General features: G+C 37.7%; 1 protein-coding gene across 8 annotated transcripts in view; it reads left to right on the top strand.

Moving 5' to 3' along the window:
* Positions 1–13,420, top strand: part of PATJ (PATJ crumbs cell polarity complex component) — a 358,864-nt gene that overhangs the window by 146,763 nt on the left and 198,681 nt on the right. For all 8 annotated transcript variants that reach the window (XM_079919148.1, XM_079919149.1, XM_079919151.1 and 5 more), the window contains 2 exons: positions 5,554–5,664; positions 10,184–10,261. In XM_079919148.1, coding sequence (XP_079775274.1) covers positions 5,554–5,664; positions 10,184–10,261 — 189 coding nt within the window. The remainder of the gene's footprint in view (positions 1–5,553; positions 5,665–10,183; positions 10,262–13,420) is intronic.

The following is a 13,420-nucleotide window of genomic DNA, read 5'->3' on the forward strand; positions in this document are numbered from 1 at the left end:
TCCAAGGTTTTTGATCATCTTTACTATGATTACTCTGAATGCTTTTTCAGGTCGACTGCGTCTTTCCTCTTCATTTGTTTGGTCCAGTGGGTTTTCCCCTTGCTCCTTCATCTGCTGTGTATTTCTCTGCCTTCTCATTTTTCTTAACTTACTGTGTTTGGGGTCTCCTTTTCACAGGCTGCAGGTTTGTAGTTCCTGTTGTTTTTGGTGTTCTCACAGTGGGTAAGGTTGGTTTAGTGGGTTGTGTAGGTTTCCTGGTGGAGGGTACTTGTGCCTGTGTTCTGGTGGATAAGGTTGGATCTTGTCTTTCTGGTGGGCAGGACCACGTCTGGTGGTGTGTTTTGGGGTGTCTATGACCTTAGTATGATTTTAGCTGCCTCTCTGCTAATGGGTGGGGTTGTGTTCCTGTCTTGCTAGTTGTTTGACATAGGATGTCCAGCACTGTAGCTTGCTGGTCGTTGAGTGGAGCTGGGTCTTAGCATTGAGATGGAGATCTCTGGGAGCGCGTTTGCCATTTGATATTATGTGGGGCCGGGAGGTCTGTGGTGGACCAGTGTCCTCAACTCGGCTCTCCCACCTCAGAGGCTCAGGCTTGACACCTGGCCAGAGCACCAAGACCCTGTCAGCCACATGGCTCAGAAGAAAAGGGAGAAAAAAAAGAAAGAAAGAAAAGAAAATATAGTAATTAAAATAAAAATTACTAACAATTTAAAAAATTAAAAGTAATTAAGAAAGAGAGAGAGCAACCAAACCAAGAAACAAATCTACCAATGATAACAAGCGCTAAACACTATACTAACAAAAAAAACAAAAAACCAAAAACACGTACAGACAGAACCCTAGGCAAATGGGAAAAGCAAAGCTATACAGACTAAATCACACAAAGAAGCATACACATATACACTCACAAAAAGAGAAAAAGGAAAAAGAAAAATATATATATATAAAAAAAGGAAGAGAGCAGCCCAATCAATAAAAGAAATCTACTATTGGAAATTAGCTGTAAATACTAAACCAAGATAAACGTAAAACCAGAAACAAATTAGACGCAGAAAGCAAACCCTAAGGCTACAGTTGCTCCTAACGTCCACTGCCTGAATTTTGGGATGATTCGTTGTCTATTCAGGTATTCCAGAGATGAAGGGTACATCACGTTTATTGTGGAGATTTAATCTGCTGCTCCTGAGGCTGCTGGGAGAGATTTCCCTTACCCTTCTTTGTTTGCATAGCTCCTGGGGTTCAGCTTTGGATTTGACCCCGCCTCTGTGTGTAGGTCGCCTGAGGGCATCTGTTCCCCGCCCAGACAGGACAGGGTTAAAGTAGCAGTTGATTGGGGAACTCTGGCTCACTCAGTCGGGGGGACGGAGGGGTACAGAATGCGGGGTGAGCCTGCCGTGGCAGAGGCCGATGTGATGTTGCAACAGCCTGCGGCGTTCCATATGTTCTCCCGTGGAAGTTGTCCCTGGATCTCAGGACCCTGGCAGTGGTGGGCGGCACAGGCTCCCAGGAGGGGAGGTGTGGATAGTGACCTGTGCTTGCACACAGGATTCTTGCTGGCTGCAGGAGCAGCTTTAGCGTCTCATGCCCATCTCTGGGGTCCACGCTGATAGCCACAGCTCATGCCCGTCTCTGGAGCTCATTTAGGCGGTGCTCTGAATCCCATCTCCTTGTGCACCCCGAAAAAAATTGCCTCTTGCCTCTTAGGCAGTTCCAGACTTTTTCCCGGACTCCCTCCCGTCTAGCTGTGGCGCACTAGCCCCCTTCAGGCCGTGTTCACTCAGCCAACCCCAGTCCTCTCCCTGGGATCCGACCTCCGAAACCCGAGCCTCAGCTCCCAGCCCCCGCCCGCCCCAGCGGCTGAGCAGACAAGCCTCTCGGGCTGGTGAGTGCCGGTCAGCACCGATCCTCTGTACGGGAATCTCTCCGCTTTTCCCTCTGCACCCCTGTTCCTGCGCTCTCCTCCTTGGCTCTGAAGCTTCCCCTCTGCCCAGCCCCCATCTCCACCGGTGAAGGAGCTTCCCAGTGTGTGGAAACTTTTCCTCCTTCACAGCTCCCTCCCACTGGTGCAGGTCCCATCCCTATTCTTTTGTCTCTGTTTATTCTTTTTTCTTTTGCCCTACCCAGGTACGTGGGGAGTTTCTTGCCTTTTGGGAAGTCTGAGGTTTTCTGCCAGTGTTCAGTAGGTGTTCTGTAAGGGTTGTTTCACATGTAGATGTAGTTTTGATATATTTGTGGGGAGGAAGGTGATCTCCACGTCTTACTCCTCTCCCAACTTGAAGGCGCCTCCTCGTTCATCCCTTTTTATGGATGAGTAGTATTCCATGGTATGGAGGTACCACCGTTTAACCATTCACCCATTGAAAGACACTTTGGTAGTTTCCAGTTCTTGGCTATTATGAATAAAGCTCCTATAAACATTTGTATACAAGTTCCTGAGTGAAAATAAGTCTTTGTGTCTCTGGGATAGATGCCCAAGAGTGTAATTGCTGGGTTGTATGTTAAGTTCATTTTTAGTTTTAAGAAACTGTCAAACTATTTTCCAGAATGGCTGTACTAGTTTGTATTTCCACCAGCAATGTATGAGTGATTCAGTTTCTCTGCATCCTCATCAACATTTGGTGTTGTCACTGTTTTTCATTTTAGCCATTCTTGATAGGTATATAGTGATATCATTGTTGTTTTAATTTGCGGTTCCCTAATGGCTAATGAGAAAGAACTTTTCATGTACTTGATTGCCATCCAATACCCTCTTTGGTGAAATGTTTGTTTGTGTTTTTGCCTGTTTTCTAATTGGATTGTTTACTTTTTAAATCTTTTTGAATTTTGTTTCTTTTTCTCATCTTTCTCTGTGCTCAGTTGAATATAAAGTATTCTCTCATTTAATCATCATCACTCATACACATACTAATAAGAGTCCACTGTTTTATCTCATATTTAATAATTTATATTTCTTCAAATTCACAACAGCCCTGAAATGTTACACTCTAATACATATTTTGTGAAGCATAATGAGTCATTTGTTTACTTTTTTCTATGAAAAGCATTACTTGTTTGTTTTGTTAGTGAAGTTTAATACTCATTTCTCTTTGTCTTGAAACAATTGCATGAAAGGTTTAGGTCCGTATAAAGAAGAGTTTTTTAAACTAGGAAGTTAGAATTTAATGTAATTTTTAGAAATGGGTCTTCATCTGTGTGAATGAACATACTCTTAAGTTATAATTTTAAAGCTGAGAAAAACTAAGATTATTTTTGTGTTGTAATATGACAGAATACTGTTTTTTTCCTACCTACCCGACTTCGGTGATTCGCATTTAGCAATGTGGAAATCTCTGTTAGGGAAACAAAAACTGATTATTACTAGAGGAGGAAGTAGTTCTCATATAGCCTCTACTTCTCTTACTGTGGAATATTTTGGGGATCAGGTTATTTGAAAGAAGCTTCATCAAACTGTTGTGACAGCTTTTATGTGTCACTTTAATTTTTGTCTGTATTTTTTTCATTTACTATTATTTGTATCCTTCCTCAACTCATATGGGAAAAGAGCTTTCACAGAGCATTAAAATCTTCATTGATACCTATTAGAATAAAAAGCCAAAGTTCTTGCCATGGCCTTTTGGATTTTGCAGGTGGCTTCGGCTGCCTCCCTGGCCTCACCTCTTTCCGCTCTCTCCTCTTTCTCTGTACTTTAGACTCAACCTGGCTTTAAACCCCTCTAACACACTGGGCTCGTATCTCCTACCTTAGGACCCTCGCTTCTGTCTCTCGGCTTCTGGCATGCTCACTTTCTTCCTCACTCTGCTCAAATTCAGTGACTTATCATCCTATCACTCCCTTGCATATACTTCCAACTCCTTTGATCCTCTTTCCTTTCACTGAACTTGCCTGGGAGAACCAACCACATCCTAGTTAAGTGCAACTTTTTGCTTATTTCAGATCTCTAGCACGGCTGGAGAAAATAACCACCCATGCTATCTGGTCTCATTTTAAATTCATGACCACCCCCTCAAGTGGGTCTTTAATTCTGCCCTGTAGCCCTGTAATATTTCCCGAGTTGTTCCATTCTTCTACTTTCAGAGGTAACTACTTCAAACCTCCTATACCTCCTGCCACAGTCTTAATCTCTAAGTTCCTTGTTTCTTATTTCATTGAGAAAATAGAAGCAGTCAAAAGAGAGTTTCCCCTTGCTCCCACTGCATACCAAAGCTTTTTTCTGACTGTATTTGGCACAGCAAATGAACTATTTATGTTTCTTCTATCCAGAGCCAGTCTAACTTGTACAGTGGAAGTCATTCCCTCTTCACTGTCCAAGGATTTGCTTCCACGGTCATCACTCCGCTCTACCCTTCATTTTTCCTCTCCACTGCATCATTATTACTGTAATCTATCCCATCTTAAAAACAAAAACCAAACTTGATCCCACATCCCTCTTCACTTACATTCCTATTTCTTTGATCCCCTTAAGGCAAAACAATATTCACCAATTGTCGCTATCAACTGACTGTAAACCACCTCAACTTTTACCAAGGCTTCCTTACATTATCAGTTTCAAAAGTTGGTTCTTGTAAATATGTTTGATAAATACGGAATGCTCTTTGAGATTATGGGCATGTTCACAAGTTATGTTCTCCCAGATTTATATAATAAGGAGATGTTTACACTTGCCCCAGTTTTTAAAATTAATTTTTATTGGAGTATAGTTGCTTTACAATGTTGGTTAGCTTCTTGCTGTACAGCAAAGTGAATCAGTTATATGTATACATATATCCACTCTTTTTTAGATTTCCTTCCCATTTAGATCACCACAGAGCATTGAGTAGAGTTCCCTGTGCTATACAGTAGGTTCTCATTAGTTATCTATTTTATGCATAGTAGTGTATATATGTCAGTCCCAATATCCCAATTCATCCAACCCCCCTCCCTTCCCCCCTTGGTAACTGTAAATTTGTTCTCTACATCTGTGACTCGATTTCTGCTTTGCAAATAAGTTCATCTCTACCATTTTTCTAGATTCCACATACTCAAATTTGTTGAACACAGAACTCTTTTAGAAAGAACCTATGGGTGTTTTCATACTTCTTTTTTGATATAATTTGAGAAATGTTCAGCTTCTCAACTGTGATAATGGGCAATTTGCTTAAAATGTCATCTCAGTTTACTTGAGAGAAGGTGAGTCCAGAGAGATCCCCACCCCCTGCCCTCACTCAGAATTGTGTACTGTGATAGTGGCAGAGGTGACATTACAAGTTCAGAAGCTTTTTAAGGTTCTGTTACTGACTGAGCTACCTATTTTGGATAATTATATTTAGTCAGGGCCATTGTTATTAAGATATCTACCTTATTTACTTTTCTTGAAGGTGAAACATTAATATCCTTAAACATGATCTCCTAAAACAGCAAAGCTTGTTTGGGTCAATCTTATTTTTTTCTGGCTTTGGTATAATTCATTCGACTCTGGCTCTTCTTGTAACTAGATAATACGCATGAACTTTGAATTAACCTATCCACAAGATCTGCTGCCCTTCTAATTGAAATAAATTGCTTCTGTGCTTTTAGGTGTCTGGAGTAGATTTGCAGAATGCCTCTCACAGAGAAGCGGTTGAGGCCATTAAGAATGCAGGAAACCCTGTGGTGTTTGTTGTTCAGAGCTTGTCATCCACTCCAAGAGTAAGCTACTTAAAAAATATTCTCTATATCTGTGGACCAAGGTTTTGCCTCGAAGTATGTTTCAATATATTTTTACTGTTATTCTACTATTACGTAAAGGAAGCATTAACTTCATTAAAATTTAGTTATTAACCTCAATTTTCCCTTTTTTCCTCTGATTTTGATTTCCTGGTCAAATTTGAGTTACTCCAGTGTGCAGTGGAGTCTAACAGACCCATTTTTGATTCCTTGATTGCCTGTTTACCATTTTTGCTAATTTGGAGGCAAGTTACCTAACCTTTCTGAACCAGTTACTTTGTTTATAAAATACTTTGAATACAGAGTAGGTCAGGGTTAAAAACATTCTAGAGGGACCACCAAATGGTATTTTTACAGGTATGTAAAAATTCAGACGTGTTGCATTGTTGTATGTTCTGTCAAAGATTCTGAATTCGCAAAGAGCAGTATTTAATCATAGAATTTTTTTTCTATAATAAATTACTTATTTGGTATGGAATTAGAACTCTGATACACAGATGTTAGTGGCAGGATGTGTATTTTATATTGCAATATGCAGCCCCGTAAGCCCTGTACCTGGAAGCAATGTTTATTTTTCTTTATTTTGTCATGGAAGACAGCTGTTCAAAACATAGACACTTATGAACAGTAGAAAAACTGCATATTTTTTAAAAATTTGCTTTTCAACTCGCTAATGCAGTGCCTTTCAACCTTTTTTTATGTCAGGGAATACAGAAAATAATATTTGTATGGCAAACTGTGTAAACAGATGTCTGGCTGTCCCAAGGGCGAAGGCATCAACATGCTATTTCAGCACGCTTGTAGCCTGCCTGCACACAGTGGGTTGCAGCTTCACCCCACCTGGGCAGCTCTGCTGTGGTGCACTGCACAGCAGCACAGTCCCTTCTAGTCTTAGTGCTCCATTTATACCATCAAGACTAATTGAGAGAGGTAAACTGAATAAGGTCTTCACATTTTTATACAACTTGAAATTCTAGATTTCTTGGAATCCACCTTTTAACTCTTATAATATTGAGAAAGTCATTGAGGCCATCACTTGTATTTCTGGAAACTGAATTCTGTAGGAAAATTGGCCAGATTATTCCCTGCCAAATGACACTTCCAAAGAAATAGTTTTGAGTGAGAATGAACCAATCAGATTATACATTTATGTGGCCACTTGCAAATGCCCCTCTGAAAAATATTCAAAGCATTTTAATAGGTTATAAAGTCAGCCAAAATGGCCAAGATTTTAATCCAGCCTTTGTTGGTGAGCTGAGGTTGAAATTTTCCTTTGGAGGACATAAACAGTACAATTTCTTTCAACTGTTCAAAAAAGGGAAAATGTCTTCAGCATCGCCCGATGTTCAAGTTACTTAACCCTCAGGCAGCATCACAGACTGTTACATTGTGCATTGGGTTCATCAAGCATTGAACTATCTGTGATTCTAGCCAAGGGATGGAGATGATACTAATGTCCATGATTTGTTCCTTTTTTTTTTTTTTTTTTTAAGAACAAAGTGATTCCAGTTGAATAAGGAAATGAAAGGAATCAAATTTCAAATCTTTGCCAAATGGTGCTCTCTTCGGCTTACTTATTCTTGCAAGTTATATTGGTCATCACAGGAATAGAAAATATAGCCAAATTCTTAATTATTCTTGATCAATTTACATTAAACTTTGAGACTTTCTTCAAAACCCCCAAATAAGTCATTTCCATCAAGGCTCTGTGTCTAAACATGCCTTGGTTACATGGAAATTCTCATCAACACCATGAATTGAGCAGTGGTGTTTATATTTGTACCTTTTTTTTGAGTTGTATTTTATTTTTTTATATTTGTGCTTTTAGCAGGTGGTTTAGGAGGATCAACAACACATTACTTTTTTAAGCTTTTCCTCCTGAATTTCTCAACTATTTTTTCAGCCTGCTAGAAAGAAATGTGTGTATCTGCTTAGATTTACTTGGTAAATGCTTATTTGAGAGCAAAATTCATGATTTATACTGTACACCTCTATAGAAAGTTTTTATGCCAAGGTAACTTTTTCCAGTTAAAATTGCATTTCACAGTAGCATTAGGGTTTTTTTTTTATATATTAAAAAACAAACCCTTTTGAAATTGGCATCATGCCTTCAGTTCATTAAATTTATTATCATGTGTCGTTTTATTTTTTCCTGTATTCCATTTGTATTTCCCTAATGTCATTGTTTCATAATGGCACCTAAATTTTTTGGACACGTGTACATTTTGTGTATTAGTCGTATAGAAATATATTTTTTACTTTCATAAGAAACATGTGCTGTCCTACTTTTCTTAAAGATATAGTCTTTTTGGTGGGCCTTTTGTCTTCCAAATTTTGCTAATGGTATGCATACAGAAAGATATTTCTCTGCTCTTTGAAAAGCAAACATTGCAAACTTTGTGAATGGCAGCTAACATTTTGTCCCATCATGAAGCTTCTGCCATTCAGTTTCAGCTGTTTTTTTCAGAGGAGAAAGTAGGTCCAGTGTAGGCAGATATTATAACTTTCTAGAGAGACAAAGTATTTGTTTTAAAATTCTATTTATTTATTTATCTATGGCTGCGTTGGGTCTTCGTTGCTGCGTGTGGGCTTGCTCTAGTTGCTGTGAGCGGGGGCTCCTCTTTGTTGCGGTGCATGGGCTTCTCATCGCAGTGGCTTCTCTTGTTGCAGAGCACAGGCTCTAGGCGCGTGGGCTTCAGTAGTTGTGGCACGCGGGCTCAGTAGTTGTGGCTCGTGGCCTCTAGAGCGCAGGCTCAGTAGTTGTGGTGCACGGGCTTAGTTGCTCCACAGCACGTGGGATCTTCCCAGACCAGGGCTCGAACCCATGTACCCTGCATTGGCAGGTGGATTCTTAACACTGCGCCACAAGGGAAGCTCCTGTTTTAAAATTCTTTAGGACAAGAAACATATACCTGTAGACCCACTAGTTTTTGAACTCTGACTTAGGTTGTTGTATATATTAAGCAGAGAACTTCCCTGATGGTCCAGTGGCTAAGACTCCACACTCCCAGTGCAGGGGGCCCAGGTTCGATCCCTGGTCGGGAAACGAGATCTGTCTTGCTGCAACTAAAGGAGTCCGCATGCCACAACTGATCCCGCATGCTGCATAGAACATCCTGTGTGCCGCAACTAAGACCTGGCGCAGCCAAATAAATATTAAAAATAAATAAATAGAGAAATAAATATTAAGTACAGTGTCTATTTACATAGGAAGCACCAAAAACATGTTGCTTTATCACTACTGTTGGTTTTTACTTAAGTGAAACATTCCTGAGACTTTATTTATTCCAAAATTAATTTCCTTAGACTCTAAGTTAAAAGTAAAGAAGAATTAATCTTAAATTGCCTTTATTTTTTATTTTTTTAAAGATTTTTTTTGATATGGACCATATTTAAAGTCTTTATTGAATTTGTTACAATATTGCTTCTGTTTTTTGTTTTGATTTTTTGGCCATGAAGCATGTTGGATCTTAGCTCCCTGACCAGGGATTGAACCCGCACCCCCTGCATTGGAAGGTGAAGTCTTAACCACTGGACTGCCAGGGAAGTCCCTTAAATTGCCTTTAGAGAGAAGTGTTTTTTTTTGGTTTTGTTTTCTAAATTATCCCTAGGCAGGAAGTTCCTTTAATTTTCTGAGAAAGAATATTTATTTTTCCTTTTAATTTGCATGTCTGTCATCAGATTTCATGCCAACATTATTTGTGTTAACTATTTAAGGATCCTTTTAAAAAAATCACTAACAGTTTTGTATTTTCCTAAGATGTTTTATAGTTAGTTTTACAAAAAGAAATGAGTCAAAAAGTAATCTATGATGTTGGCACCATTAAGAATTAAAATTATTTCTATGAAATTGAACTGTTTGACTCATTTATAAACATTTATTCAACACTACTATGTATTAGGCTTTTTCTGAGCAACAGGGTTATAGTGATAAATAACACTAAATTCCAGCTCTCATTGACCTTTTATCCAGGAGTGTAAATAGCTTTGTAATTTATTTATATGCTAGCAGTGATAGTGAAATATTTATTGAATGTGCACAGTGTGCTAGATATCATACTTGAACTGGGGTACAGTGATGAATAAGGTAGATCTATGAAATAAATGTTGGATTCAGCGTTCTAGGAATTAACTTTGCTTACCCTTAAAAGTGTATTTCGCAAAATGAGATGTTTGGATGACAGTAAGTATTGTGACCTTCTTAGTCTTCATCTTCACTTTCTGGATCTACACAAGCCTGTGAATTTATTGCCCCTGGATGCTACACACACACACACACACGCACGCACGCACGCACGCACGCACATTTTGGGTTTTATAGCTTGTTAGATTTCCCAAGTAGTATTGCTTGCCTTGAATTGTACTTCTCGTGTCTTTACTTTTAGGTGAAGTTAGAGAGTTAAGTAGGATTTTAATTGTTTTTTAAAAAAATTAAAGCCACGTAATGATTGTGACATTTAAATGTTTTCCTTTTCCCCCTTCCTTGTTTTTGTGGTGGTAGGTCATTCCTAGTGCACATAACAAGGCCAAAAAGATCACTAATAACGAGGACCAAGACACCCAAGAAAAAAAAGAAAAGGTAACCTAACCTCGCAAGCTTTTAAAAAATGTTTCTGGTTTCTTTTTGCATATCTGAGCTGCAATTAGTAAGTGTTTTTTTGATGAGTATCAGGATAGAAGTACTGTAGTTATAGTATTTCCCTTCTGTGAACATGACTGATTCTGGCCTGGATGAAGGCCTAGTGGAGTATAGGTGTAAAAGTGTCATGACGCACCAGTAAGCCATCATCATCTTTCTCTGTCTTTCCTGTTCAGCTGGGCTGGTTGTCTGTCTATTCCCAGAAAGTTTCTCAGACTTTGATCTTGCTGCTCCCTCAGCCTGGAAGTCCATTTTCCACATTGCTCTTCCTTTTCATTCTCGAAGGAGCAGGTCAAAGGTCATCTCTCCTGAGAAAACGTTTCTTACTGTCAATCACAGTTAATCCTCCACTCCTGTTTCCCCACCTCTATTCTAGTAGAATTAGTTGATATAAAGTTTATCTTAGGGTATGGTGTCAGGTAGGATGGATTTTCATTTTTCCCCATAAAGCTAAATAATTATCCCACTCTTTTAAATAGGCCCTCCTTTGCACCACAACCTCTATCATATCTCAGGTTATCAGGGGAAGATTGTTTCTGAGCTTTCTCTTTGTTCCATTTGTTTATCACAGCACAAATGCTGCCCTGCCTAAATTATTAAAGTCTAATAATAAATCTTGTTTTCTAGTAGAGCAATCTCCTTTACATATTTCTTTTTCTTTAGAAGTGTATTACCTATTTGTGTCCTTTTTCTTTTCCACTTAATTTTATAATTAGCTTGTCAAATTCTACCAAAAAATCTCTTTGACAATTTTGACTGGAGTTGTGTCAGATCTATAAATTGTAAAGAATTTACATCTTTATGATATTGAGCCTTCTTAACCATTAACCTGGTATGTCTTTCTATTTATTAACTTCCTCTTTTATTTCTTACAATTAATTGTTATCATTTTCTTCAGAAAGGCATTGTAAATCTTTGGTTTATTCCTAGAAATCCTTATATTTTGTGTTGCTTTTAAATATTTTTAAATTGCATTTTCTGTTGCTAGTATGTAGATATGAAATTGAATTTTATATATCTTTTGACATCTTGTAACATTATTCTCTTATTCTTTTACAAAATAATCTGGTTCAGGACACTGGGAAAACCAAAATGCTAAAATAAAAAAGTTAAAATCTCTCATAAACCCACCACCTAAAGATAAACTTATTAAATATTTTATGTAGAAGCTTTTAGTGTCTTGGTGTATGTACTTCACATATACATATATATATATATATATATAATTTTTAATAAGAATATGAATCCCAAACTCTAGTACTATGTAGATTTTCATTTCTGAATTTTCTATATGGATAATAATAACCACTTTGGATAAAGGCAGTTTTCTTCTTCCCTTTCCAGTATTTTATCCCTTGCTTTATTATATCTGCTAACACCTCTGTGGTGTTTAATGGAGGTAATAAGAGCTAACATTCTTATTGTTTTACCTCCTGGTAGTTAGGAAATTGCTTTCAATATTTAACCATTAAATATGATGTGTGCTGTAAGTTTTTATAGATTATCCTTTGGTTATGGAAGTATTCCCTTTCATTCTTATTTTGCTAAGAATTTTTATCACGAATGGGATTGACATTGAATTTTATCAAATGTATTATCTACATTCACTGAAATAATTTGTATGTGATTTTTTTTTCTCCTTGAATTCCTTAATGTGGTGAATTATATTAATAGATTCTGTAATGTTAAACCAATCTTAAATTAATTTGGTCATGATCTTTTTTGCCCGTTTGCTAGTATTATTCCTTTTAGAATTTTTACATCTGTGATTTTGAACAAGTTTGGCCTGGAATTTTCCGTTTATATACTATCCTGTCTGGTTTTGGTTATAGAAGACTACTAAAATGAGTAGTAGGAGTACTTCTTCTTTTCAGTTCTCTGAGAGTTTGTGTAAGATACTGATTATCCATGCCTTACATGTTTGGTCAGATTAGCTTATGAAGCCATCAAGGGCCTGTGTTACTGAGCTATTCAGATTTTCTGTTCCTTTTAGAGTCAGTTGTGATTACTGACTCTTTTCTAGGAATATTGATATCACCTAATTTTTGCATTTGTTGGTATAAAGTTATTTATTCTCTTAATGTGTATTATCTGTGTTCTCTTCAAAGTAGTTCTTTTTCATTATGAATATAGTTTATTTTTTATTAATCTTGAAGTAATTTTTCATTTAATTCCTCATTTTGAAGAATTAAGTTTTGAGCTGTTAGTCTTCTCTGTTATATCTTTATTCTGCTTAATTAATTATGTTCTCATTTTTATATTGTCTTATTTGGGTTTATTTCCTTCCCCCCATCTAATAATCTTTAGATAGTTGTAAAATTTATTAATTTTTAACCATTCTTTTTTTCTAAAATAGTCATTTCAGACCATAAATTTCCTTCTAAGGTCCTCTTTTTTTTTTTGGCCATACGCGGGCCTCTCACTGTTGTGGCCTCTCCCGTTGCAGAGCACAGGCTCCGGACGTGCAGGCTCTGTGGCCATGGCTCACGGGCCCAGCCGCTCCGCGGCATGTGGGATCTTCCCGGACCGGGGCACAAACCCGTGTCCCCTGCAACGGCAGATGGACTCTCAACCACTGCACCACCAGGGAAGCCCTCTTAATACTATTTTAAAAGCTGGCTGTCCTTGTTCTGAGCATTGTCTTTCACTTAGAATGATCTGGTCTGAGGAAAAGGTTTGCTGAAAATTCATTTGCCTTTATTATTCTTCATTTAACTCACTTTTAAGTTTTTTCAAACAAGAATTAAAGAGACACCATGATCACATTTCTGAATTTTTTGTTGCTTAACAAGTACTTTGTATTTGGCATCTTCTCTTCCTTCATCACTCTTGCATTTTATTGATTTTTGGATTTTCTATAAATGTACAAAGTACTGTTTTGGTTAGACATTATCTTAAATAAATTTGAGTGTGTGTTTTTCTTTATGGATCCCAAATATTGTTTTCTATTTTGGAGGAATTTATTACATGCCTGCTTTCTGTAATGGACCAGTCATTGTCCATTTACTGAAGTGTATCCTGCCATTAGTGGCTTTGTCCTATAAAGAATAATTGCTTTATTGAAATCCTGTAGCAAAACAAATCTTAATCTGGTTATTT

Source organism: Stenella coeruleoalba (genome assembly GCF_951394435.1).
Source record: "Stenella coeruleoalba genome assembly, chromosome: 1".
NCBI lineage: Eukaryota > Metazoa > Chordata > Mammalia > Artiodactyla > Delphinidae > Stenella > Stenella coeruleoalba.